General features: G+C 38.6%; 1 protein-coding gene across 3 annotated transcripts; it reads left to right on the top strand.

Moving 5' to 3' along the window:
• Positions 1-32: 32 nt before the first annotated feature.
• Positions 33-27,446, top strand: LOC121856614 (pseudouridylate synthase 7 homolog). 3 transcript variants are annotated; one of them, XM_042352263.1, is made up of 16 exons: positions 33-145; positions 6,497-6,897; positions 7,403-7,497; positions 10,155-10,838; positions 11,190-11,351; positions 12,247-12,367; positions 12,749-12,827; positions 13,116-13,243; positions 13,795-13,948; positions 16,215-16,412; positions 18,793-18,940; positions 20,263-20,702; positions 21,348-21,466; positions 24,102-24,256; positions 25,013-25,113; positions 25,614-27,446. In XM_042352263.1, exons 2-16 carry the CDS (start codon positions 6,497-6,499, stop codon positions 26,064-26,066), a joined length of 3,438 nt encoding a protein of 1,145 aa, XP_042208197.1. In that variant the 5' UTR covers positions 33-145; the 3' UTR covers positions 26,067-27,446. The 3 variants fall into 3 exon arrangements, with proteins under 3 accessions (XP_042208197.1, XP_042208196.1, XP_042208198.1); XM_042352262.1 differs by having other exon boundaries at positions 20,233-20,702; XM_042352264.1 differs by lacking the exon at positions 16,215-16,412 and having other exon boundaries at positions 20,233-20,702.
• The last annotated feature ends 184 nt before the right edge of the window (positions 27,447-27,630 follow it).

Below are 27,630 nucleotides of genomic sequence, written 5' to 3'. Positions count from 1 at the left end.
TGTTGAATATGGTTGTTTTGTGTTGTTATGGTGGTGTTGTAGTGGATGTGGTAGCCGAGGCCAGGGCCAGGTACGAGGTGGAGGCGCTTGTTGTTGTGGTGAAGGAACAACACACTGAGAGGCTCCCGAGGCAGATGACGGCGTGGTGAGCTCCTCTATAATTCCTCTCGTTTATATTTGTAAATGTATTATTCTTCCTGACAGTTATTCTACTCTATGCGGGGCTGAGGTTGGTTTAACGGTAACATGAAATACACACTAGGAGGAATGGTGTGATGAGGCGTGGTTTGTGGCGGGAGGATATGGCCCGCCTAGTGCGTGTGTATATGGAAGGGTTGTGTGGTGGCAAATTATTCATTACTGTTGATTAAATGACGATACGTTGGGGTTCATTAACTATGATGATGTAACTTTGGCAGGTTAAGACACTATACCTGGAATTCATCTTGCAACTTCATATACTGTGAGGCACCAAGTGTTAGTATACATAGTTTATCTCTGTAGTGCTGAAGGATATCCTGACTACATGGAAAATCATCAAAAAGTTTCCCTAACACATGTGGTCAAGGTTTATAGGTAATTTATTTTAGTAATCCCCACCTTAATTTATTTACAACTAAAATTTTATCTTGCAATTGCATTTTTAGTTTAAAATTAATGGTACAAGTCTAGAGTGTCCATGTAGAGTTAATAAATGATGTATAAACTGTAAGATTTGCCTTAAATTATTTGTTATAGTGCATAGAACATGAAACTGGCGAGGACCAAGGTAAATACTACACTGAATTACCCCTGGAAATATCAAGACTAGGTTGTGGCCTCTATTACTTCGGCTCTCCAGTATTACATGACAAACCATCGTTCATGTATTTGATTTCAGCAGGGTTGAACTTTTTAATAATTTTGTCAAATTTGGCAGCACTTGTAGCTATTTTACAAAGAGTAGACAGTTCAGTGATGGTTTGTGTAAAGTTCAATAAAATTCTAAGAGTGTAATGTGTAACAGCACCTTTAGCATTATATAAATATTCACCCAAATGTATAACACCAAATTATTCACGAAGTTATTCAACAATGACTCGGTAGTTATTCACATTGTGCACGCTGAGCTTGTAACACACTCAGGAGTCGGGCGAGGTCAAACTTACTACGTAAGCAACACATCCCTCCTGACGGCTTCCTCTCTCACGCTCAGAGCCAGAGAAGAGGCCAAATTCTTACCACTCACTAAGGGGTGAACACCTCACTTAAGTGTTCCTATAAAAGTGTACTCAAAACACTTCCCCTGGAGAGAATTCACAATGCATTCTCTCCCAAACTAAGTACATGTAGCTGTGTATATAGACGCTTCAACAATAAAGAAAGTCCAGAACAAGTGTTTACATCAACCATGCGACTTAAGAGTTCTAGAACTAAGTTAAAACAATTGTGTGTGATACGTATAAAAAACCGCAATCACAAATGCTCTGGGTCTTATTGTTGTCTTCCAGGTAAATTGTAAGGTTAGTACTGTACCGGAAAGGATTATTGCTGAGTACAGGCAAACCCCGTTATTCATAGCTTCAGTATTTGTAACCCGTTTATCCACAATCAATTTATTGTTACCCATTTCCACTATTTTGCAATGGTTGCCCCGTTTATTCGCAAATTCTTACGAGCAAATATTTTGAACCGTGCGCCTCGACCGTAGCGTAGGACAGCGTGTGTACGTATTCCTTCGCCATACTCTCCCGCTCGCCACAGTCTCACACGTGCTGGTGTGTGTTTTGTGTGATCTCGCAATGCCTAAGCGACCAGCTACTAAAACTCCCAGCAATGTTGCTAAAAGATCACTTGTGGCAGTTACGTTGGACGTGAAATTGGATATCGTAAAAGGACATGAACATGGAGAAGGAATGTCAGTGATTGGGAGCATGCACGGCTTGGCTCCCTCTACGGTGCATTCTATAGTTAGAAGCACTGACAAAATCAAGGAGATGGCCGGGTCTGCAACACCACTGACGGCTACGGAGGTGAAGAGGTTCCTTGATGTCTACGTTTAAAACTTACCTCACACACCTACTCACATAAACATTCAAACACACACACTCAAACATGTAAAGTACCCCTGTATATTGTATTTGTAAACATATACGCCAAACAAATTCAAAGTGTTTGTTATTGATGTTTATCTAATATTATGCCCTTGTTTCTTTATTTATTTTATGTTCTAAATGTATTGAGTAAAACAAGTGTTAAAATGTGACGGCTGTGACCACCGTGATGCCCGTATCCCCCCCATTTACATTATTTCTTATGGGAGAAATTGCTCCGCTATTTGCAATTTCGATATTCACAACGAGTTTCATGCCCGTAACCTTTGCGATAAGTGAGGCAGCCCTGTAATCACATATTTGAGGAAATTTTTCACTCGAAGATGAATGTTTTCTTACCTCGTGAAAATGCCATAAAGTGACGTGGATTTGCAATTTGAATAATATTAGTTATACAGTATATGTGGTTTTTCCGTCCTGAACCCTAATGTAGGTCAACACACAACGGTGCTATATTTGCTGTTAACATGTGCTTAACACTTCATCCACAGGAATGCTTATAAACTTAACAGCTACTGCTACATATATATGATTTATTAGAATGATGAACCATCCTAACCCACCTCTCCTATGTTAGGTTTGTTAATTTTTTCTCTGATATATCATATAACGTAGAAATAACTGGTAAGTTGTTCCTTTGTAGAAGCTTTGGTGTGTATGAAACACTGTTCACGAAAAAATCACCGCAAAATATTAAAAAAGGTGTAAATCCTCATCATTTTATCACATTTCCATGAGGTGAGAAAAAGATCATCTACATAAAAAATTTCATTAAGTTCACTGCTAAGGTGTGATGTTTTCCTCCAGTATTACCATTATAAGTTTGTCTTACTCTGTAATTAGATTCTACACATCGCAACAACTGTTTTCGTAGAAAATTTTATGGAAACAAACCAAAATTAACCCTGTAGAGCCATTATAGACAAACCGTATATCTTGTCTACAACCTGTACTGAGCTACAGTACAATATACTGGTATAATGTAATCTAGTTCAGTACAAAAATGAGTTTTCCTAATTTTCCAAAATACGGTCAGTCCCTGACTTACGATGGGGTTAGGGACCGACGACCAGGTCGTAAGTTGGATTGGTCGTAAGTCGAAAATGCGAAAATAATATATAGAAAATCTAAAATGGGTGTCTCTTTTTCTTCTCAGCACCACGAGACTCACTTTTACGCATGCCAGCCATTTTATATGGAATTACAAACAAAAATTTGGTCAGTATCCCGTACACAGCGTGATCACTAACGTCGGGACTCAAAAATACATAATTTGAAAAAAAAAATTGTACGACTGCAGCGGTCGTATGTCCGGGTGGTCATTAGACACCGGAGTTGTGTCATTAGACACCGGAGTTGTGCCAGACTTGTGGAAACAGGCAAATGTAGTACCCATATTCAAAAAGGGAGACAGAGGATCAGCGTCAAATTACCGGCCGATCAGTTTGACGTCAGTAGTGGGGAAATTTCTTGAATCAATTATAGCAGATAGCATCCGATCGCATCTAGAGAAAAGCAAATTAATCTACGACTCGCAACATGGGTTTACAAAGGGAAAATCTCATCTAACAAATCTGCTGACGTTTTTTAGGAAAGTCTTCGAGGTAGTAGATAATGACGAAAATTACGATGTTATTTACTTAGACTTTAGCAAAGCATTTGACAGAGTACCGCATCAGAGGCTTCTGAGAAAAATTAAGGCTCATGGTATCGAGGGGAAAGTTTTAAATTGGATAAAATCATGGCTCACCGATATAACGCAGAGGGTCAGCGTAGATGGTGTTAAATCTGAGTGGGGCCGTGTAACCAGTGGGGTTCCCCAGGGGTCAGTACTAGGCCCACTCTTGTTCATAATCTACATAAACGATCTAGACACTGGGATCAGCAGTGACATAAGCAAGTTTGCGGATGACACCAAAATAGGGCGGCAGATTAATTCAGGGCAGGATGCAAATGCATTACAGGAGGATCTAAATAAACTGCAGGGGTGGTCTGAAAAATGGCAAATGAAATTCAACACCAGCAAGTGCAGCGTACTTAATATTGGAAGAACAAATACTTATAATGTATACAGCCTTAACAACATCAACCTAGAGAAGTCGACTTGTGAAAGAGACCTAGGGGTACTTGTAAGCATGGACCTACGGCCTAGAAAACAGTGCGTTAATGTTCGAAATAAGGCAAACAGAGTATTGGGTTTTATATCTAGAAGTGTAAGTAATAAGAGTGCAGAGGTCTTATTGCAACTATATCTTGCGCTAGTCAGGCCGCACCTCTATTATGCGGTTCAGTTCTGGTGCCCTTATTATAGAATGGATATCAATTCACTAGAGTCGGTGCAGTGAAGAATGACGAAAATGATTCCGGGACTTAGAAACCTTCCATATCAGGATAGGTTAAAGAAACTTAACTTGCATTCCCTAGAAAGACGAAGAGTGCGGGGAGATATGATAGAAGTATTTAAGTGGGTGAAAGGAATCAATAAAGGGGATATAGATAAAGTTCTTATAATATCCGAGTAGGATAGGACTCGGAGCAACGGATTTAAGTTGGATAAGTTTAGGTTTAGGAGGGAGATAGGAAGAAACTGGTTCACAAATAGGGTGGTGGACGAGTGGAACAAGCTTGCCAACTTTGTAGTAAGTGCTGGAACTCTGGAAAGTTTCAAAAGGAGGCTAGATAGATTCATGGATGATTGAGAGTGGTTGTAACTCTCGACAGGAGCTGCCATGCACAGGCCAACTGGCCTATTGCAGACTCCTTATTTTCTTATGTTCTTATGTTAAGTCGAGTAGGTCGTAAGTCGAGGAGTACCTGTATTGCAGGTGGTGGTGTCGGGAGGAGAAAAAGGACTAGTATGTATCAGGAGGTTATGAATTACAGTAAAAATATTAAAGATTCATGCCGGGCTGATCATTTGGAAAAATTTTGTCTCGTCACTTGCGATGGCAAAGAATTAAACAATTCTTAAGAAACTAAGCTTTGCCTCAAGCGAGATAGAATTTGACGAGAGCAATTTCTTAACCATCGTGAGAGACTGTGGCAAGATATGTCATAATAGTTAACCATAGTGTTTATTTTTGATGCTGCATCTCATAAAACAGGTAAAACAAACAAACCTCACCAATAGTCTGTTCACTCCATCCCTACAACTGAGGCCTCGGGTCTGTTTGTAGCAAAGCAGCTGATTGGCTGGTGGATGGACACCCGAATAGTCACTACAGTTCTTTCGTATTTAATCTATTGTATTTATATTCTGATATTTTAAGGCTAATAACTTTTGTGTTGATCTCTGATAACTTCTGCACTTGAAGAAGTAAAAATTAGCTTAAGAAACATTCTGGTAATAAAAATATTTACTATAAAGAGAACTCCAACATGATAAAGTTTAGTGACAAACTCCCTCTTGCCGTGTGACGTTGGTTGATGTTGATGAAATTTTGCAATATGTACAGTGTTTTTCTTGTTCTTTTTATTATATTTATGTTACCAATGCAAGTCACATACTAATTTTTGCTTCCCCAAATGCAGAAATTTCACACAAAGGTTTTGAATAATGTATGAATTGTAAATCTGCATACAAACCACTGTTGTTATGTGACTGAAGTTGGAACTTAGGCCTGCAGGCTGACACCATTGATGGTAGGAATGAATTAACCGTCTTAACCTAGTGTAATGATCTTATATTTATATTTACTGGTGGTGTCACTATTTTCATATACATGTAAATGATTTATACTCATCGCTGTCTTTGTGACTGCAGATCTGTCAACGTTACTGTGGTCTGTTGTATGTAGATTTCTTCCTTGTTAATATATACGTATTGTAGTATACTGTATTGACATTTTCTGTCGCCTTCACTGGATGTGAAACTTAAGCATTATTGTAAACTTTCCTGAAATGTTGGTACACTTGCTTGTACAATAAGATTTACAGAGTTTCTTATACCAGTTACGAATATTTTTTGATAGAATTACATTATTTTTTTTATTTAACAAGGAATTTGACTCTAGAAATATTAAATTCCAGCTGCTTTAGAATCATGTTATATTTCCTGACTAAGTGACTGTAAATACTACTGTTAGTTCATGTTGCATTCCTTTCTCATCACATGTTTAACCCTCTGAAGATGAAATGGTGAAATTGTCATCCTCAAAGAATTAAACCATTGCCTTAAAAGGGTTCAATCATCATCCTGGAAGTTAAACCATGGTTCTCAAAGATAAATCATCCCCCTCAAAGGGTTAAACCATCCTCCTCAAAAGGTTAAAACTCTAACCTTGTAGTCACTATATATAAGACAGATTGGTGTGCTTCTACTTATTTTAGTCCACTGCTATATACAGATGTGGGCAACAAAAAATTTGAAATAATGAAAACTTCCAATTAAACCTTTGCAACAGATGGAGGAAGAAGGATCGGTGCAGCCCATCCAGCAAGATGAATCTCTCGACGACGAGGATTTTGCCAAGACAATGGAGGTCGAAGAGGAAGACGGAGACAACTGTGAGGGGAACGACGCCATAGAGGAAGTAGACTCTGATGACCCTGGCTCAAATGATGGTCACTCTGATGGTGAAGGGGGTCAGGAGGGCCAGGAGGGGGCTCCTGCCGAGGTCGCTTCACAGGATAAGGTGAAAGACAATGCAGACAATGGTGCGGAAGAACCAGCAGACAACGCCAAGAGTGATGAGAAAGATAAAGAAGTGGAGAAGGGAGACGCCAAAAAATCCATTGAGAAAGATGTGGGAATCACGCAATACGCTGGAGACCACAAAGGCTTCTTTGGCATCATTAAACAGAAGTAAGTCATTGTTTGTGAAAAACGTTAATATCTAAATGTAAAATTTATGAATATACTGCAGATAATATTGATAGCTAATTATTAACTCCTTTTGTATGGGGTCCCCTCTGGGCTGAATACAATTGTCTGACATCAGCCAAATATAATATTAAAATTGGTGATCCCATAAAGGGGTTAGCAATCATTCCCGTCACTATACTGTATATTAAATATTACCTGTGCTATTCAGGTCACTGAAGGTTCACCCCTCCAGCTTACTCCACCTGAAGAATAACCACCCTGACACTAACCTGGGAGGTTAGTGTCAGGGTGCTTTGTCTTCAGGTGATCAAAACTGTCATACATTACATTATAGAAAAAAAGTTCAACTTCAAGTAATGCCAAAGTTGCACACCTTTCCTGTTCAATCACCAATCACAGGAGACACCAACACCTTTATTGTGTTCAAGTGACAGAGTGGCTTATGTCTGCCGTAAGAAAGATTTAATGACTTTATCTGTGACAGGTATTCTGACTTTTTGGTCAATGAAGTGAACAGTGCAGGGGAGATTGTGTGCATCACAGAGCAGATGGTCCCTCATGAACCAGAGGAAATCCCAGGTGAGTACAGTACATTGTTCTTGGTAGTGTATAAAAGGGTTGTTCCGGTATTTTAATCTTCATCATTCCTGTTTTATTTTTTATTTTTATATGTTCTCCTTTCACCCTCATTTGTACAGTAGGCCGGGGGTGGGGGGGGGGTGTTACATTTTCACTTGTGTACAAAGAATTTATATTCCCTTTATGTGTTTGCCTTTAGGACAATTATTTATTTTGCCTGTATTGTATATGTATGTAAGTGTGTGTGTGTGTGTAGACACACATAACACATACGAATAAATAATAATGGGAAAATCCTCTCACCTAATCTGAAACAAATTTATTAAAAATGTGAGTCTACCCTCAAGTTTGTGCTTTGTTAATAAAGTAATAAAGCATGGACTTGAGGGTAGACTCACATTTTTAATAAATTTGCTTCTGGTTATTTGTGAGAGTATTTTCCCATTATTATTTATTCGTAAGTGGTGTGTGTGTGTGTGTGTGTGTAAGTAAACACACACACACATGTATAATACAGGTAAAGGAAATTACTGTCTCAAGAACGAATGGCTCCCTGTCCCAGCCGCAAAAATGTCGACAACTTTAAAACTACCCGCAGACATTCTTGGGTACATCCAGGGTGTCATCCTCGAATAATAGAGGACTGAAATAAAAATTGCGAATTATCCGGGTGTACTGTACTTCGTGTAAGCAGTGTTTATATGTTGACTTAAAAACTTAACCGAGATTTGGAATTGGCAGAGTTGTTAGATTTAAATCAAGTTGATGTAAATCAAAGGAATTTCAATTACAGTAGTACCCCGATTTACGCGGTCAATTGAACCCACAGGGTACCGCGTAAAGTGAACAACAGAACATATGGGATTAATTCCAATAGAGACTGGCCCGACCCCCAAACTCCACTTTTTGACGACACACAACTATGTTGTAGTAAAAATATTATCTTAACTTTATGATGGTATGCACACACAATTAATAATTAAGAGAAATATCAATAATATTAGTTTTTTTAACACTTACATTAGTAGAAAAGATGGCTGGGCACACAGGGATGGGGGGTTGGTGCCGAGGCAGAGGGCAGATTATTGGCCCTCACCTGTATCACTTGTATCAATTGTATCACTATCCACCACATAGGCTTGCAGGGCCTCTTTGTCAAACCCCTCAAAGTCCATATAAGTCCATATCCTCACTATCACTGACTTAGGCCGGCTGTGGTGGGTGGCGGGTGAAGAACTCGGTAATGTTTTGATGACTGGGCGACCTTGTGCGCATCCTGCCCGCGCCGCTTCCCACGTATATGAGTAGATGCACCGCGGAAAGTGAAAGTTCGGTTCTGGCGAGGCACCGCGTAAATGAGAAATCGCGGAAAGTGAAACCACGTAAAGCGGGGTAATACTGTAATTGATTTATAGAACAATTTGCTTTTTGTATGCTAAATGTAAAAGGAAGGAAGTAAAAATTATACAGTTAATTATATGCTGTATTATAAACTAATCAGCCAAGGAAACAAAGAATATTAAGGAGTGTTTTTAAGACAAATGAGAATATAAGTGGTGGAAAGAAACCAAGGATACAGCAGGAGCTGTTTAATGTTTCGACCGTTCAGGGTCTCATTCAGAGACTATTTACAAAAATGCAGCTCTGACCTTATGTACAACTCAGGTCATTCACCTTGCTGGATGCCTTAAAACTCTGCCTTCTGGTTGGTCGTTTTGCCTTGCTGAATCTGCCCCCTTCATTGACAATACCACTAATTTACATGTAGCATTGGCTAGACACACAAATACATCACTGTGGTTGATAGTGTTGCTAGTACAGTACCTATATAAGCAGCCTCCATCATTTTTCTTATATTTTTCTTACATCCTTTATGAATTATTTGTACTGTATACCTTGCCAGTTTGGTAAGTGACCAAATTCACCAATGTGGACAACTAATGAGTTGGACTGCCTATGTGCTCGTACATCATTCTTATGCTCAACTACATGCCTCTCCAGCTCGTGTCCACTTTCACCAATGTAGGAAGCTGATCAGTATATTACATTAAGCGTGTTTACATCTCTTATCACCCATTTGTTTATCTTTATTTTTTAAATTTCACCAATTTTTTGTGTGAGAAGCTTTTAATGTAAACACTCTGGCCTCTGTCAGAAACTTAGATAAGTTCTGAATTAATTAAGCATCTTCGTAACCATGACCATCAAAGTCGTTATAAAATAAATGCAAGTTTTGCTGTTTTTTCTGTACCAAGGCAGTTCCTTAGTTTGGAATGAACAAGTCCGTAGGAGAAGACTGAGAACAGTTGTCAAGTCTATAAAGGAAAAAATTTTATGTAAATTTTTACAAATTTAATTTAAGTAAAAAGAAATCTGGTTTAAATCAAAATCAGTTTTTTCATTTGTTTAAAAAAATCAACAACTTTGAGAAATGAACAGCAGAAGTTTCCATTATTGCTGCTCACTCTTAAACCACAGCATTGTGAAACTTAATAGGAACCAGAGTCATTGTTAAGACTGACTGACTCTCACTCTCTTTGTGAGAGACATAGCAATATGGTTTTGATTGGCAGATATTTAAGCTTACAGCTTAATAAAAAAGATTGAAACACAACCATTATTGATGTACTGTACTACCCTGCATGTATTTTTTTAAGCTGAACCCCTGGAGCTGCCACCTGAACTTACACCAGAGAAGATCAGTGAGTTGAACAGATTGGTGGGGATCAAGGAGCCAGTGAGACTCCCCCTGGTTCCTCCTCCTAAGAAAGACACTCAGGTAGAGGACAGCACAACTCTCTCTGAGAAGGGTGAGAAAAAGGAGGAAGAGAAACCTGAAGGTGAGAAGGAGGAGAAGCCTGAAGGTGAGGAGGAGGAGGAGAAGCCTGAAGGTGAGAAGGAGAAGGAGGAGAAGCCTGAAGGTGAGAAGGAGGAGGAGAAGCCTGAAGGTGAGAAGGAGGAGGAGGAAGAGTGTGAGGTCAAGAAGGAAGAAGGGGAGGAAGCGTCTGAACAAAAGGAGCAAGAGGAAATGGAAGATAAAGAAAAGAAAGAAGTCTTTAATAAAGATGTTAAAAAGGAAAATGATGACATTGAGGAGATGGAAGAGGATGATGATGATGAGGATGATGATGGTGATGATGAAGGAAAAGAAAGCGAACAAACTATTGTGAAGGAGGAGGATGAACAGGAGGAAGAGGAGGCACCTGAAACTACAGAGGAAGCTGTAGAAACTAAGGAAGAGGAAAAGGAAGTGAAGAAAATGAAGAAAGAAGAAGAGTCAAACAATGGGGATCAGACAGGAGTAAACAGAAGGAACACTCGGACTTTTAATAAGAGATCGGGTAAATACAGTACTGTACATGTATTTAGTGGATATACTCATGAACCTTATTGCACCATCCAATACCAGTAATCAAATGTAACCTGATCTGAATTACCCTTACATGTATCATTATAAGTGCTGCATATATATATATATATATATATATATATATATATATATATATATATATAATATATATATATATATATATATATATATATATATATATATATATATATATATATATATATATATATATATATATATATATATATATATATATATATAGTATATTTTTATTTTTTATTTATTTATTTTTTTTTTGATAAACCTTAAACAGTAATCAGTATTCTCTCACATTTTTTAAAAGATCCTGATGCTCCGAAGGAGGTAATGATCGACGTAAACAACACAGATAAGGAGGGACGGACGGCCATTCATCGTGCAGTCAAGGCCAAGTTCCGTGTGGTCGACAGCATATTCAAAGAGATGAAGGATGGTGGCCGGTACATTGTTGTCAGAAAGAAAAAGGGTGAGTCATCGTCACAAAGATCCACGGCCGCATGATAACGCATCTACTGGGATCACCTGAAGATCCTCCAACCTAGTGTATATATTTCCCTTAAAGATTAAAATATATCCTAACACTGTTTGAGGGGAATGAGGTTACGTTAGCATTAGGGCAGTTAGGCTTGGTTAGGTTAGGTTAGCATTAGGGCAGTTAGGTTAACATTAGGGTGGTTAATCTTGAGGAGAAAGAAGCTGGGGTGGAGGTTAACTGTTTAGCATTTTCATCTGTTTTAACAAATGATGATTGTCTCAGCTTTTTAGAAGGAGTGTTAGCTACAGTAAGTAAGAGTTTTTAGAGGTTAATTTTATACTATTCCTGGAGAATGTGACACTTTTAGGGGATAATGTTACTGTATATTCTTGTGTGAGATGAGACACTGTTTTAGGGGATAATGTTACTGTATATTCTTGCGTGGGATGAGACACTGTTTTAGGGGATAATGTTACTGTATATTCTTGTGTGGGATGAGACACTGTTTTAGGGGATAATGTTACTGTATATTCTTGTGTGGGAAGAGACACTGTTTTAGGGGATAATGTTACTGTATATTCTTGTGTGGGATGAGACACTGTTTTAGGGGATAATGTTACTGTATATTCTTGTGTGGGATGAGACACTGTTTTAGGGGATAATGTTACTGTATATTCTTGTGTGGGATGAGACACTGTTTTAGGGGATAATGTTACTGTATATTCTTGTGTGGGATGAGACACTGTTTTAGGGGATAATGTTACTGTATATTCTTGCGTGGGATGAGACATTGAAGATAGTGGAGATAAGTTACATGACTATACCTTGAGAGAGTTGAAGTGAAGTGAAGGATGATATTGATGTGATGTTGTTTCCCTCGTCTCAGCTGGAAGTGTACGGCGTGAGAGGACCACGTGGCCCAAGTCTCAGATGTACACCACGTTTGTCCTGTACAAAGAAAACATTGACACAATGGAAGCTATCAACCACATCGCCTGGAAGACTAGGTCGGTTAATATGAATTTTTACTCACACTGACCTGGTACATACTGTATGTTGTAAAGAATTTTTTCTCCAAGTAAAACATCATCTTTACAACTTTTGTATAAATAATTGTCTTGTTTATTTTATGGGAAGTACTGTACAGTACTGTATTTTGTATGCTGACTGGGATAAGTTCCAGAGAGCAGAACTCAGTAGCAAACAGAGTGGTTATTGTAGTTTTTCTGAATGTTAAAAACATGTAAAGTATGTATAGTTATTTTAGCATAATAAAGAGCTTCCTGGTTTCATAATATGTCTGGATTGTCCCCAGAAACTGAATTTTAAAACATAATATACTTGAAGTATTTTTGTATTTTAATCATTTGACATTTTCTCCTCTCTAGAGTAAAACCCAACAACTTCTCTTATGCTGGAACTAAAGATAAACGTGCCAAGTCCAGTCAGCTAGTGTCCGTGAGCCGAGTAAGTATAATGATGTGTCGGGTTTTATAGCGTGTGCATGTAAGTAAACTTGTCTCAATTGTTTTCTAGATTCAGCTAAAACTGAATTAAAAGAATAAATTGATAGAGCATTAGGTAGTCAAATTAATGCAGGAATGTAGTTGTTGGGTATGTCACAAGTTCTTATTACACTGTTGAGTTTTGTTAACCTATAACTGTTGAATTATTAGTATTAATATTACAGTACAGTATTGCTCTCTCTCTCTCTCTCTCTCTCTCTCTCTCTCTCTCTCTTTTTTTTTTTTCCAGGTTGCTCCCCATAAGCTGTGGCATGCGACTAAAAATCACAGAGGAATCCAACTTGGCAACTTCCGCTTCAGACCCACGCCTCAAAAACTGGGTCAGCTCCGTGGAAATCACTTCCGAGTCATATTAAGGTTCGTCTGTCTGGTTGTCCGTGTGTAGGTGGTCCTGTCTCTTTACTGTATTCTGTGTAGTTAAAGTATAGAGTGTAGATAGGGCATAGCTCCTTCACCACAGTACAATACATGTATGACCAATCCACCATATTAGTACACTGAGTAATTTCACATTATTTGGAGGGAGGGAGGGAGTGTAAGCTGCATCTGTCTCATAATTAAGCTAAAAAAAAATCGATATATGGTGTGGAAAGAAAATTGCAGACTTTTCATTGTCATCTGCGTAATTCTTTTTGTCTACAACTGTACCTATCCATCCATCCATCCAAATGTCCTCCTGTGCCAACAAATTTTGTTAGGATTAAACAAAACATATTATCGTTAAGGCATTAAATCTTTGTGAATTTATATACAATACATCACTAATTAGATATTCAAACTATACAGTACAATACTCTGTTTTCTTTTTCTTGTAGCAAAGGTGACTTATGTGTGTGTGTGTTTGTTTTACTGTACTAGTGTTTTATTTTTACATGTTTAAAAGTTAACAAAGGTGCTTTCACTAACAGAGAGGTGAAGGGAGAGGATGAAGTCATAAATTCAGCCATCGAGTCCTTAAAGTCCACAGGTTTTATTAATTACTACGGAACACAGCGCTTCGGCACCTCAAACATCCACACCCATGTTATTGGTCGGGAGCTTCTGAAGAGTAACTGGCAACAGGTGAGTGAAGTGCTTTTACTTCATGTTGTGTTCTCATTATTTCACTTGATGAAACACACTAATGTTAACCCCATCACTAAGGGGATGCCACTTTTAGTATTTTATTTGGCTAATGCCTGACAATTTTATTTAGAGAAAACCCCATACACAAGTGGTTAACCTAGCCTTAATTTTTTAATGCATTGTTTAGGGTTGGCAAAAACTTTTTTTTTTTTTTTTTTTTTTTACAAAAACCATGCAATAAATCATAAACATTACATTCAGGATAATTTACCAATCGTTTATACTCCTTTTCCATCTCTAAAAATCACTGAATAGGACGAATTTGATAGGCACAATCTTTGATTAGTCATCCAAACGTATCCTACATGCTTAAAGAGAGAGAGAGATGGGCAGTGTCAACTTGGCTCCCCAGGACCCATATAATACATGATCTAAACACATTAGAATCAGAAACTCGGAGCCCAACCATAAACAGAAATAGTCATCAGTTATACTGGACAGTGGCAACTTGGCTCCCTTATAATCAGGATTTGAGATGTGTACAGCCCTGTAAGAAAGCTTATTATCACCACTTTCACCAGCGTATAGTACAGTGGGGTATGCTATAACGAACGGATCCTACTACGAATATTCCTATAACGAACGGTTTTACCTATAAAATTGAGAATGCTATAACGAACGAAACTCCTACAACGAACATAATTTAATTTTTTTTTTTTCTAATTTATTGTTTTATTATTGCAAATATTAATGATATTCTTTATTTCAGGGGTTAAGATGCATATTTATGCACGTTTTTACAATTTTTACAATTTTATATTATATTTTTCAGTGTTAAGTGGTTGTATTTGGGGGCCTGGAATGGATTAATCCTATAACAAACGAATGCTATAACGAACAAGGTTCTAGAACCAATTAGATTCGTTATAGCATACCCCACTGTATAATAGTTCACATCCATGTATATATTGAACAACCACGGCGGGGACATGATGCATCCCTGTCTAACACCCACATTTATTTCAAATGTTTCACATTTCTTCCCATTGACTGTTGCCCTGCTGTTCTTATAGAATGCTCTTACTGCATTTAATAGCCTTCCTTCCACCCCATATACTTGTAATGCCTCCCACAATGCTTTTCTGTTCACCTTACCATACACCTTTTTTAAAACTACTATACAGTGGTCCCTCGGTTAATGAACGCCTCGGTTAACGAAATTTCGGTTAATGAATTACCTTCCATAAGAATCTTCATTTCGGTTAACGAACAAAAATTTGGTTAATGAAATTCTTACGAAAATGTTTCGACATGCTTTGGCTTGCTCACCAGCTGGAAGATTAGTCCGCCAATACAAAAATCGGTTCTAGGGCTTACATTCGTTAAAATTGGAGTAAATATCAAGAAGGGTGTACTATTCAATAATTTTCCAAGTTTTATATTAAAATTTTTAGTCATTTTAACACTTATTTAACATAATTGCAGTACAGGGAACTAGTTTTTGGTGTGCCCATCAGCCACTTCACTCACCCACCAAGGCCTCAGTTTGTATCTCTGTTCAGTGGAGGACATCTTGCTTGTGGGTCTCTTGAACATAGAGTATTTTTACGTTTTTACAGTACAATTATTGGTCATTCTGAAATTTATTTGACATATTGACAATATATAGTGCAGTGCAGTGTTGATTTAAAGAAAATAATCTTGAATTACACCAAGTGAACTTAAAATTTTATGGGTGAAATGACAGCATCAAGCATGGGGTGATTTCTCTTCTACCCCCACTTCTAATTCCCATCATCATCATCATCAACCAGGAGCCTTCTACATACACACCTTAAAGTAAGTGTACTTTACTGCATTTTTTTTTTTTTTTTACTATTGTATGTAATTTTTGGTGAGCTGGAACCAATTACCCAAAATCCCATTGAAACAATGGTTTCGGTTAATGAACAACCTTCTGGAACGAATTGTGTTTGTTAACTGAGGGACCACTGTATATCATTAAAACCATCTGTAAGTAATAAAAACCAGTCTAGATGCCTGATAAAAGCTTGTGTTTTTCAAATTCATCCTCTTTCACAGTGATTTTTTTAAGATAGAAAAGAGTATAAATAATTGATAAGTCATTCTGAATATTATGTTTATGATTTATAGCACATTAAAAGTTATAAAAAGGGCTACAAATACTTTAAGCTTATTAAAACCAATCATAATAGCATTTTTCATTGCTCATTATTTATTGGCACATTCCTTTGCTCAACAGGCTGTAAACCTCATTCTTGCTCCACGTGAGAATGACATTCCAGAAGTCAACCGCTGCCGTACCACCTGGAAGGAGACTGGAGATGCGGAAGCCGCCCTCAAGTCTCTGCCCAAACGCTGGGAATCATCCATCGAAGCTCAGCTCCTGACTGGTCTTGTTCAGCTGCAGAGGAATGACCTTGTAGGAGCTCTTGATCGGGTGAGACAACTGTAATGTGTTTACCTTCACACTTCAACCTCTTCACTATGGGGACGCCAATTTTAATATTTTATTTGGATAACGCCAGAAGATTTTGCTCAGCAGAGGGAGGACCCAACACATCTGCCTCCCCCCCCCCCCTTGAATATTTTTATCACTTTTTTTTTCACAGTTGGACAACTCATCAAAGAAGAATTTTATTTCTTGTTCTTTGTCATTATCATCTCGTTTCACTTTCACTGATGTTTGGAATCAACAGCACATAAGGTTTATTTCTCTTGTTCAATTTGAGCAGGGTTGGCTGATTTAAACCATTTTTTTTAATCTATGCATTTTTTATTGGTTTTAATAAGTTTTTTATTGGTTTTAATAAGTTTTTTATTGTTTTTTATTACTTACAGATGGTTTTAATGATATATAATAGTTTAAAAAAAGGTGTATGGTAAGGTGAACAGAAAAGCATTGTGGGAGGCATTACAAGTGTATAGGGTGGAAGGAAGGCTATTAAATGCAGTAAGGGCATTCTATAAGAACAGCAGGGCAACAGTAAATGGGAAGAAATGTGAAACATTTGAAATAAATGTGGGTGTTAGACAGGGATGCATCATGTCCCCACCGTGGTTGTTCAATATATACATGGATGTGAACTATTATACTATACGCTGGTGAAAGTGGTGATAATAAGCTTTCTTACAAGGCTGTACACATCTCAAATCCTGATTATAAGGGAGCCAAGTTGCCACTGTCCAGTATAACTGATGACTATTTCTGTTTATGGTTGGGCTCCGAGTTTCTGATTCTAATGTGTTTAGATCATGTATTATATGGGTCCTGGGGAGCCCATCTCTCTCTCTCTCCAACTGTACTTTAATGAATTCTTAAAAATTTCAACTGTAAAAGTAGAATAGTTTTTCCGTGCATTAAGATGAAAAACTTAGTTTTTATCTTTTAAACATGTAGGATGAGTCTAGATGACTAATCAAAGCTTGTTTATCAGATTCGTCCTATTCACAGTGATTTTTTTTTTAATGGAAAAGAAGTAAAATTTATTGGTAAATTATCCTGAATGTAATGTTTATGATTAATGGCGCATTAAAAATTTTAAAAAGGGTTACAAATACTTAAAACTTAAAAAAAAATATAGGATTATAACCAAACGATTTTTTTATTTATTTTTTATAAACAATGATTTAAATTTTTTTTTTATCAACCCTGCCTTACTCTGAGTATGGGTATAAACTCACGGATTCTTCCTGTTATTTGTGTAAAATAGATCCATTAGGATTAAATATACTACAGTACTAGTAAAGGCATAATATAATTTAGTTAATACTGTACTGTAGTAATATCTCCATTTGCCAGAATCCATCAAACCTAGAACTCTCCAATAGCCGGAATTGAAATTTACTTGGAATTTTTCCGGAAATTTCTCTCAATTTCAGGTTTGGGAACAAATTCTGGGGTTGAAAATCAAGTGCATTTTATGAAAAATTCAAGAAATATTCAAGAATTTTCAACACATTTTTAATTTTGGGCCTGGGAATAAATTTTCGGGCATTCCAAAAGATTGCATTATGCTCCAACCCATCCCCACGTGCCAGGCGCATGGGTGGCCCAGCTGCTTGTATTGCTTAGTTCTTTTTTTGCTGCCCTTGTAGAAGGATGTTCTCTCGCTAGCTGCTGTTTTTGTGTATAATTTGTGTTGTGCAGTGCTGTACATTATTATACCAGAACAAAATCTGCCTCAAAAATACCTTAGCTTTCGTCTTTATTCAAGACATCTTCAGGTCACGAGACCCACTAATCCCCCACCCAATAATGGGTGACCTGACATTGCATCCGAAGGTCAGTAATATGAGTCAACTAATCCCCCCACCCTACCTCCACCTGACATTGCATCAGGTCAGTTACGGGAGACCCGCTAATCCCCCACAGCTCCATGGGAATGGAAAATATCAGTCTTTGATGTAACACACAGCTTCATTCACACCAGTATCATATAGATTTTTGTTTTTAAATATATTTATTTAACCAAATTTCTATATACACAGCAGTATTCTGGATTATTCTAGTAAAGAAATTGAGTTTCTAACTTAATTAGAACTGCTTTGACAGACTCCGGTAGTTTAGACTCTCGAAAAACATTCCCAGGGACCCAGAAACATTCTGGGGATGTGGGCTAGTGTTTGTCTGTGCAAGATGCATAGTTTAGACTCTTAAAAAATTTTCCCAGTAACCGGAAGTGATTCTGGGGATAAGGAATTTTCCGGATTTAGAAAGTCTTCTGGTTACCCGGAAATCTCTCATCCCTGGAAGTGCTCTGCATCAATAGTTCCAGCTAACCGGGATATCACTGTACAGTATTGACTTTTTTCTGCAGATTCCACGCAACACTCGGCTGCTTTACCTCCATGCCTATCAGAGTTACCTGTGGAACACTGTGGCTTCTCGGCGTATTGAGAAGTATGGCCTCAAAGTACTACCTGGAGACCTCGTGCGTCGGAAGGAGAACCGCGCCGAGGAAGAAGGTAATCCGAGTAAATTTTCCAAAGTGAAAGTATTTTATATGGTGTTTCTTAAGTGGGTATAGTAAAGTACAGTTCAGTATATGAAATACTGTAAATACATACAGTATGTTTATGAAGGGACTTTTCCTAACCAAACTTTGTCACACAGTCATCTTTACAGTCAGTCAGTTGCCTCTCCCTAAAGCAGCAGGAATTGGGAGACACTTTTAAAGAGCAATTATAGACTTTCTTTTGAGGGCATTTGTTGTTGATTATGTGGTAAATAAATATTATGGGCTGTATGTATTATTTTTTCCAGTTTCCTTCTCGTCCTCCAACCTTTTCATATTTAAAACACAAGTAATGCTTTACCTTTAAAAATCACTGTTGCTTTTGAGACATAAACACCTCCTGTTGTTATTAGTGGCGTGTGGACATAACCGTTATCTCTGAAAAGGTGTAATATAGTGTTGCTGTTTTATCTGTAATTGAAAGACTGGAACTGTTTTGTTCCCTTGTATAACTGTGTTACTGATTGTATTATACATAGTATGGTTTTGTCTTTCTGTAACATACATAATGTATCTCACAATTCACTCCCATTACCCAAACACATTACTATACTGCTGTATCTCATTTCATTATGAAAGTATTTTCCACCTTTTGCTTACCCAGTTCCTATATATATACAGTTCAGGATATATGTAATTCCCCCACTTTTTGTTATGTTCAAAAGCTTCAAATAATGTTATCAGTATTACAGGGTGTCTCAGAAAATTTTTACCCATTGCTCTATGTATTTTCATTTAAACACTTATGTTTGTTTTAAAAGGGCAACATTGTCCTCACTTGTTAATGTGTGAGGTCTGTCACAAGTGAGGACACTGTTACTTTTGTAATACTGTACAATACAAGCATTCACACAATCTCTAGGAAAGTCTGTAAGGCAGTGTGTGTACATTTTTTAGACACTTGCAATATAATATTCATGTGTGCAGTGTGTTTGGAGACAATTCTTCATGTTGCATTATGATTTATACAAATTGCAGTTAAAGTATTGAATATGGAGAGACATTTAGCTGTGATTTACTGTCTGCTTGTTTGTCTTGCTGTCATAACAGGAACTTCCAGTAAAACTTACCAGAAATATTTTACAATTTCTAATGTGAGTGTTTTGTCATCCCTTCTTGCCTGACTGCTCGCTGCTTCTAAACCAGATCATAGTCGTGACCAACCACTTAGCTCACTCTGGTTGTTCTGTATTCAGTCAACTGCTCTCTGTCCTTTACTTTCAGTTTAAAATTATTTCTCAGTGTCATCATCGAGCCTGATGTCTTCTCCAGAATTGCCAGTTTCAACACCATTCAGTAATGAAGGCTCCAATTGTGAGAAAGTGGGGACTCACTGGTGGAATGCTGAAGTAACAAAAGCTGTACAGGAAAAGAAGGAAGCCTATTATTTGAAAATGCAGACGGAGGGTGTAAGTGAAGAGGAACAGAAAGAGCGCCAGAAGAGATACCAAGAGGCAAAGCAGAAAGCAAAGAGGGTGGTAAGAGAAAGCAAGAGGAAGGCTGAAGAAGAGTTAGGCAAGTACTGGGCCAAGCTCCAAACTCTCCCTCCGGAAGCAGTCGAGGATGAGAGTAACGACAGTCACAACTCAGACGGAGAGAATGCCGACCAGGAGGCCAAGGCGGAGATTGAGGGAGAGGAGGCCAATGGTCACAAGATACCTGATCTTCACTTCTTGACAGAGGAGGAGGCCAAGACAGCAGATATTTTGGATGTAAGATTGTCACCTTTTGTTATTGTTTCTAGTGGCTGTTATTAACCGATCTCTGTTAAGTTGGCCGAAGACATAAAGTTGATGAAGACGAACGATATTTAGTGTAAGTGGTCACCATTTGTTTACATTTTGTTGGTACCACAGTTTATACATAGTTTAAACCAGTGCTACAATTTTTTGCAGTTCATTCTTGTTACTTGGGTTTTCATGAGGAGAATTGTAATGCATGAGGAGCCTGGCTGTGTGGATGAGTATGGGAGGCTGTGAGGAGCCTTTTACAGGGACACTAAGTGACCTGGCTTCACAGCTGCATCTGATACATTCTCAAGGAAGTGAAAGTCAGCTAGTTACCAGTTAGTGATCTCTGGCTCAGGTCACTTTGCATCAGCTCACATCACTGTGCTGGATGCCATGTTATTGTATTACTTTACAATCGGTAATTATTGTTAAGGTGGCGAGTCGGTGGATGTTCAGTGTATAGGGATTCAAAAGTTGAGGTTATTTTATGTGTTAGGTTGACTTTTACACTACCAACCAAATACATTAGGAACAATATTGGGCAGATGAAAGTGATATCTTGTTCATGAATAAATGTGTTTTTTATTGAATTTTTTTTCCCAAACTGTATTTAAGTCACTCTTCCAGGTTTTGTTGCCACTGCCGGGTTACAATGTGGAGTATCCTGATAATGAGATCAAGGAGTGGTACAAAGAACTCTTGGAGACTGATGGCTTGTCCTTTTCTTCTCTCAAACACCGTGTCAAGTGAGTTTTTTTTTCTCTCTTTTCTTCAGTACTAAACTTACATCCAAGGTTTGTTAAGCTCATTGATATAATCCATCTTAGGATAAGGATTAGGTTCTGCACAAATGCATTATATATGGCTCCTGTTTTTATTGTTTTGTAATTCTACTCTCGAGATGTGGATGGTGCTAATTCACCGAAGGATTTTCTCCCATCATCAACCTCAATTAATTGCTGTGTGTGTGTGTAATAATAATAATAATAATAATAATAATAATAATAAACGGTTTATTAATAGAGTTGCAGCCGGTGGCTGAAAATATACAGACTTACATCTGATTTAGACATCATGATATAATGTGCGTTGAATACATTTACAGGGATGTACAGTACATAAATCAGGAGTTGTTTATTATTTTAACAATAGATGGGATGGTGCTGTTCTTCTATCTATCGGTGCGGGCTCTTATGGGCTGAATTTTGTTGTAGTGGCGCACTGCGCGAGGTGGGTGGGGGGGCTGCCGGTGGCAGGAGGTGGCGATGATGAGGGTGGTGTATTAGTTGGCTGCCAAACCTTTCCAGTGCTTGGTGGTGGATGTCACTGAGGGATGGCATTTCCAGGGTGGAGAGAGCGTTGATGTAGCTGTAGTATTCTGCGCTGAGCATGATTCTGCAGGCCCTTTTCTGTACCTTCTTTAGCCGACGTTGTTGGGTGGAGTTGAGAGAAGACGACCAGGCTGGTGACGCATATGTTAGTTTGGGGAGAATAAAGGCGTTGTAGATAGTCTTCTGCTCTGGCATGGGTGTCCCAAGTGACCTAAGTCGTTGTAGCATGTAGAGACGGTACGAGGCTGCCTTGACTGTGTTATTTACATGGGCCTTCCAGTCCAGTTTGTTGTCTATAGTTACACCCAGGAGTTTGGCAGACTGCACCAGCTGGAGAGGATGGGCACCCACTGTGACTGCTGGGGCTTGCACTGGAGTGGTGGCGGTATTGATGTGCATGACTACTGTTTTAGTGTGGTTGATGGTGACCTTGTTCTCCGTAGTCCATGCCTGTAGCCTGTCCAGGGTGCCTTGTAGCGATGAGTAGTCTGGTGCGGTGTTGTCCACTGAAACCCCCACAGTGCAGTTATCCACGTACTTCCTCCTGTGAGGAGTGTCCGATAGAGCGTCGTTGATCAGGATGAGGAAGCACAGTGGTCCCATCTTGGTCCCCTGGGGAACACCGCAGGTGGGGTGTTGGAATGTGGAGACCGAGCCCTGATAACTCACTGCCTGGCGACGTCCACTCAAGAAATCAGTGAGCCATGAGACCAGGTTGGTGGGCAGCCCTAGTGCAATGGCCTTGTTGATAACAATGCAGTGATCAACAAGGTCAAAGGCCTTCCTGAAGTCAACAAGGGCAACGGCCAGTGATGTCTTACGTTTCTGCAGGTTTTTGTGCAGAAAATCCAGAAAGCTTACTAAGCAGTGTGATGTAGAGGAGGTCCTCATATTGCCAAATTGCTGTGGATCAATTGACTGATAGATTCTGGCAAATGCCCACTCAAAAACAAAGTCCTCACAGAGTAGACTGGGTATGGGGGTAATGGCAACTGGCCTGAGGTCGTTAGGGGACTGTGGGGATGGGGGTGACAAATGCGGTTTTCCATTCATTAGGGCATTTGCTTTGTCTGAGGGATGCATTAATAATAGAACAGAGGGGGGTGGCAAGTTCAACTGCAAACTCCTTGTATATTTTGATTGGGAGGTCAATTGGGGTCATGGAGCGTTTGGATTTAAATTTCAGGAGTTTGTTGGCGATTTCATATGGTTGAACACTGGGAGGGGGGGAGGGGGAAGGTAAGTACGCTGGGAGGAGTGAGGTCAAGACTGGGTAAGGTATGACATATGGTAGCAAAGTGGCTATTAATTATCTCAGCTGCCTCCTCTCTAGGTAAATGTGAGATGAAAGGAAGTGTGGGAGACTGACGGTTGAGACCACAGAGATCTTTTACCTTGGATTACCACTGACCGATGCCGACTTCCTTGAGGCCGTGCACTTTCCTGGGATAATAAGTGTGTGTGTGTGTGTGAGTGAGAAACTTAGACCCTTTACTTGTGAGGCAAATGATATTTCACTCAGGTATGGAGTAGTGATTCTTCACATTGGAAAAGTTCTCGCATATAACTGTGATCATACTGTATTGTTTCTTTATTCATAAATTTATGGCGAAGATAATGCTCAAAAGGAGAAATTATAAAACTACTGAGGTACAGTAACCATGGTACATCTATCATCTCCCACGATGAGTTTTGTGTCGGTAGCCAAGACGTCTTCTTACTTACACTGACACAAGTTAAAAGAGTATGTGAAGGTAATTTTAGATAATGGACAAAGCCAGTCTCTCACAACCACTGAAGGGTAATTACACTTTGCTTTAAATTTTCACATCGTATCTCAATGAGTTGATTGATCGATGCTAGAATTCAAGTTATTAAACACTGTTTGTACTTGCAGCCCCCCTCCCCTCCCCCACCTTTCCTCTCCTTTTCCAGACATGTTTTTTGGCATAAATTAACAATTATATGTATTAGATTAGATATTGATATAATTTTGTATTGGATAACTTTTTTCTATCTTAGCACTCAAGTTCACACATTTCTTCATCAGGTCCTATGCAGTGGGCGGAGCTTACAGGCGACTGATTGTCCGACCAACAAATGTTAACGGTACGCTGTGTTACTACAAGGACTCCAGTAAACCACTCATACAGTCAGACATGGACAAGTTGAGAGAAGTTGAGGTTAAAGATAATATTTTAACTGGTAAGTTTATTCTCATCTTTATGTTCATCTCACCTTACCTTACTTTGCCATACCTAACCTGACCTTTTGTGTACTGCTTCTTCAGTACTCAACATTTTGACCATCATACAGGGTCTGTTTAGGTTAATCTGACCAATTTTAAAACTTAACCTCAAAAATAATAAAGATGGAACACCCAGTTTTATCATTTGGTAGTGAAACCTCTATTTAAGGGACTATTTGTGAGAGGTCAGTCCATTAAATATGAAACTTGCTTCTAACAGAATATATATATCCGTTAACCGGAATCCCTCAAACCCTGTACTCTCTGATAGCTGGAATTGAAATTTTCTCGGAGAATCTTTCCCAAAACCGTAATTTTCCGGAAAATTACGGTTTTGAGAAAGATTTTCCGAGGGCCACATTTTCCAAAAATTCTGAGAAATTTTTCCCGATACCCGGAAAATTCCGGGTATGGGGGAGTTTTTTTTCTGGGTTTGAGAGATGAAAATCGGGTGCATTTTGCGTAAATTTCAAGAAAATTTTTCCAGTACCCGGAAAATTCCGGGGATGGGAGATATTTTTCTGGGTTAAGGAGATGATGTAATGGGCAATTTCTGGAACTTCTGAGAACATTTTCCCATTACCCGGAATATTCTGGGGATAAGTTTATGTGGAGGTTTCACTGTAGATACTTGCTAATGCTTGACCATAAGTATCTAGCTGTTAAGAGCTGCTGGAATATGGCATTTAAAATTTTTTCTTGTGCACCAACAGAAGGCCCGCATAAAGCTGTAATCCTAGAGATGACTCTGCCTGCATCTTCATACGCCACGGTGGCGCTCCGGGAGTTGCTCAAGATGGACACTTCCTCCCAGGTTAGTACAGTACAGTCCATCCCATTTGAGATATGTATTTTATGTTCTGAAATTTTAAGCAATATTTAGTGCTCTTAATGTTCTTCTGTATCACACAGAAAGGTAGTGTTGTGATCCTTCAAGTCTTGTAGGTATGAGATCAATGGTTTTGTGATTCTTGCAATTCCAGATAAACATTTTTTATTTCCTAAAATGCCAAAGGGGCCAGGACCATAAATCAGGAGAGGGACCAAATTGGCCTTCACTTGGAAAAGGTTTTAGACTAGAGGGGATTTATGTTCAGTTTCTGCTACTATAGAGTTTGGTCTGGTTAAGAACATTTTCTTGGTACGGCACCCTTCAATGTTTGGTAATGTGGTGCTTGGAGCATGGGAAAAAAGTTGTGTACATTGATACAGATTATCACACACGACAGTACACCTATGTGGGTCACCATGTGTGTTGTTGGTATTCTAGTCCCTTTTTTTATGCAATTTTTCCATTAATGGTTCCTGTTTCAGTTTCAGGCAACATTAAATCCCCAAACAAACTACACACACAGAAATAGAGATTTCAGTAGCAGACGAGGGATGCCCCGGGGAAGAGGGGGACCGTGGCGAGGGCCAGACAGAAGAGGAGGTTGGGAGGAGAGAGGGTCGTGGAAACATCAAGGATTTCGAGGATCTTGGCGGGGCCACGACAACAGTGGGTCTTCTTGGCGACAAGGAAGAGGTGGAGGTGGTGGTGGTGGCAGTGGCAGAGGGGGGTCCTTCAAGAGCAGAGGGGATTATGGTGATTATAGAGATCATGGGGACTATGGAGGTTATAGAGGGGGTCAGGATTATGGATGGAACAGCAGCCGTGGCGGAGGACGGGGTGGCTATGGTGGAGGTGGTGGATGGGGCGGCCGGGGTGAGAAGAGATCAAGAAGGGGAGGAGACAACTGGAATGCTAAGAGGGGAAGGTATTACTAGACACACTATTTACCTGTTGTTCTTGGGTCGGGGTAAAACTAAACCTGCAGAATTTAAACATTTGGTGTCCATAGGCTGTTGTGAATGTCTGATCACTATGTGTATTTCTGTGTTGCTCATTTGAGGCATTTGTAAGAGGCTACATGTTCTAAAATTCCACATCATTAATGATGCTCTAGGATTAATGAATAGAATTATTTCTATTTTTATTTGTAAGTGCAATTTTGACATGGTGTGAAATTTTTGTTTAATAATGGTGGGATAGTGTCCTCTGCATACCTGCCCAGGTTAAGTCCATTTTGGTCTGGTCTTGAAGGAATGAGACTACATGTCCAGGCTCAGATACACCATAAGTAATGTCTTTACAACTGTAATTTTTTATATATATATATATCTGTAGGATGCACTATTTCTCATACCCAATATGAATAGCCTAAAGGTTGATTTTAGTAGATTAAAATTATTTAGCAAAAGTTTGTTCTTTTGCTTTAATCTGTTGCATTTTCTGTGTGTTTATGTAAATGTATATATGCTTTATATACATACATACACATACATGTGTACATACGTGTATATTTCAATCTACCGGTAATGTGTTTGCCTCAGAGCAGAGATTGTTACATCTCTATCAGATACATCAGTCACCAGACGTCACCAACTTATACATAAGACTTCAACGTGTTGGTTATAAGTAAGTTGTCACTTGTTTGTTCTAACAAAAGTTACTGTTGCCTCAACCTTTTATACATAAAAAGGGTCGGGTGGGGGGTGGGTAGGGTAGATACAGAAACAGGAAGGCAGAATCAACTCTGTAAAACCCGGGAGAAAATGTTATTCACCAATGCATATTATTTTATCATTATAAAACTTTGTGGCAGATCACTTGCCTAGTGTTGTGAATGTGCTGAGGAACAGAAGTGTCCATAGGGTAAAAGCCAACTCCGTTCTCCTCTATGGGCGACACGGGCCAGCAATCTATTAATTACAGTTAAGGACTTATATAAGAACATACAAACATGTACACATACATTCATTTATACCTATGTACATATACATGCATGTATGCATATGTGTGTGTTTATATAATTGTAAATCAGTATGCAATCTGAAGATTTTCAGCGGTACAGTACACAGCTGGCTATAGATATATTTTAAATTGACAGATCCTTAAGAAGACAGACAGTTTATTACAAAAAGTTAATTGTATTCTTATTGTAATAGTGTACTTTTTATGCAAGTATTGATTATATAAGAGACTAGTTTGGACTGAGATGATGATATACAGGTATGTTCCTGAATGTTTAATTAGTAAGGATTAAAGTCATCACTTATCTTTTACTGTCAGACTGTTAAGAATAATTTAATAAATGATTCAATATGCATTTATTTTCCAACAAGACCTTCCATTACAAGTCAACAGACCAAGTAAAAAAGTTACAATTTGGATCTTATTGTGAACATCTTTATACACTTATGCTGCAGTTTCTCAATGATTCCTGTCCTCTAGTTCCCATTGTTAAACCCTCATTGTGCATCCAACATACACAACCAGACATTCTTTGCA

The sequence above is a fragment of the Homarus americanus genome, unplaced genomic scaffold (assembly GCF_018991925.1).
Source record: "Homarus americanus isolate GMGI-L3 unplaced genomic scaffold, GMGI_Hamer_2.0 scaffold26591, whole genome shotgun sequence".
NCBI classification, from domain to species: domain Eukaryota; kingdom Metazoa; phylum Arthropoda; class Malacostraca; order Decapoda; family Nephropidae; genus Homarus; species Homarus americanus.
The sequence above is the reverse complement of the archived record's forward strand: the minus strand, read 5'-3'. Positions and strand labels throughout refer to the sequence as shown.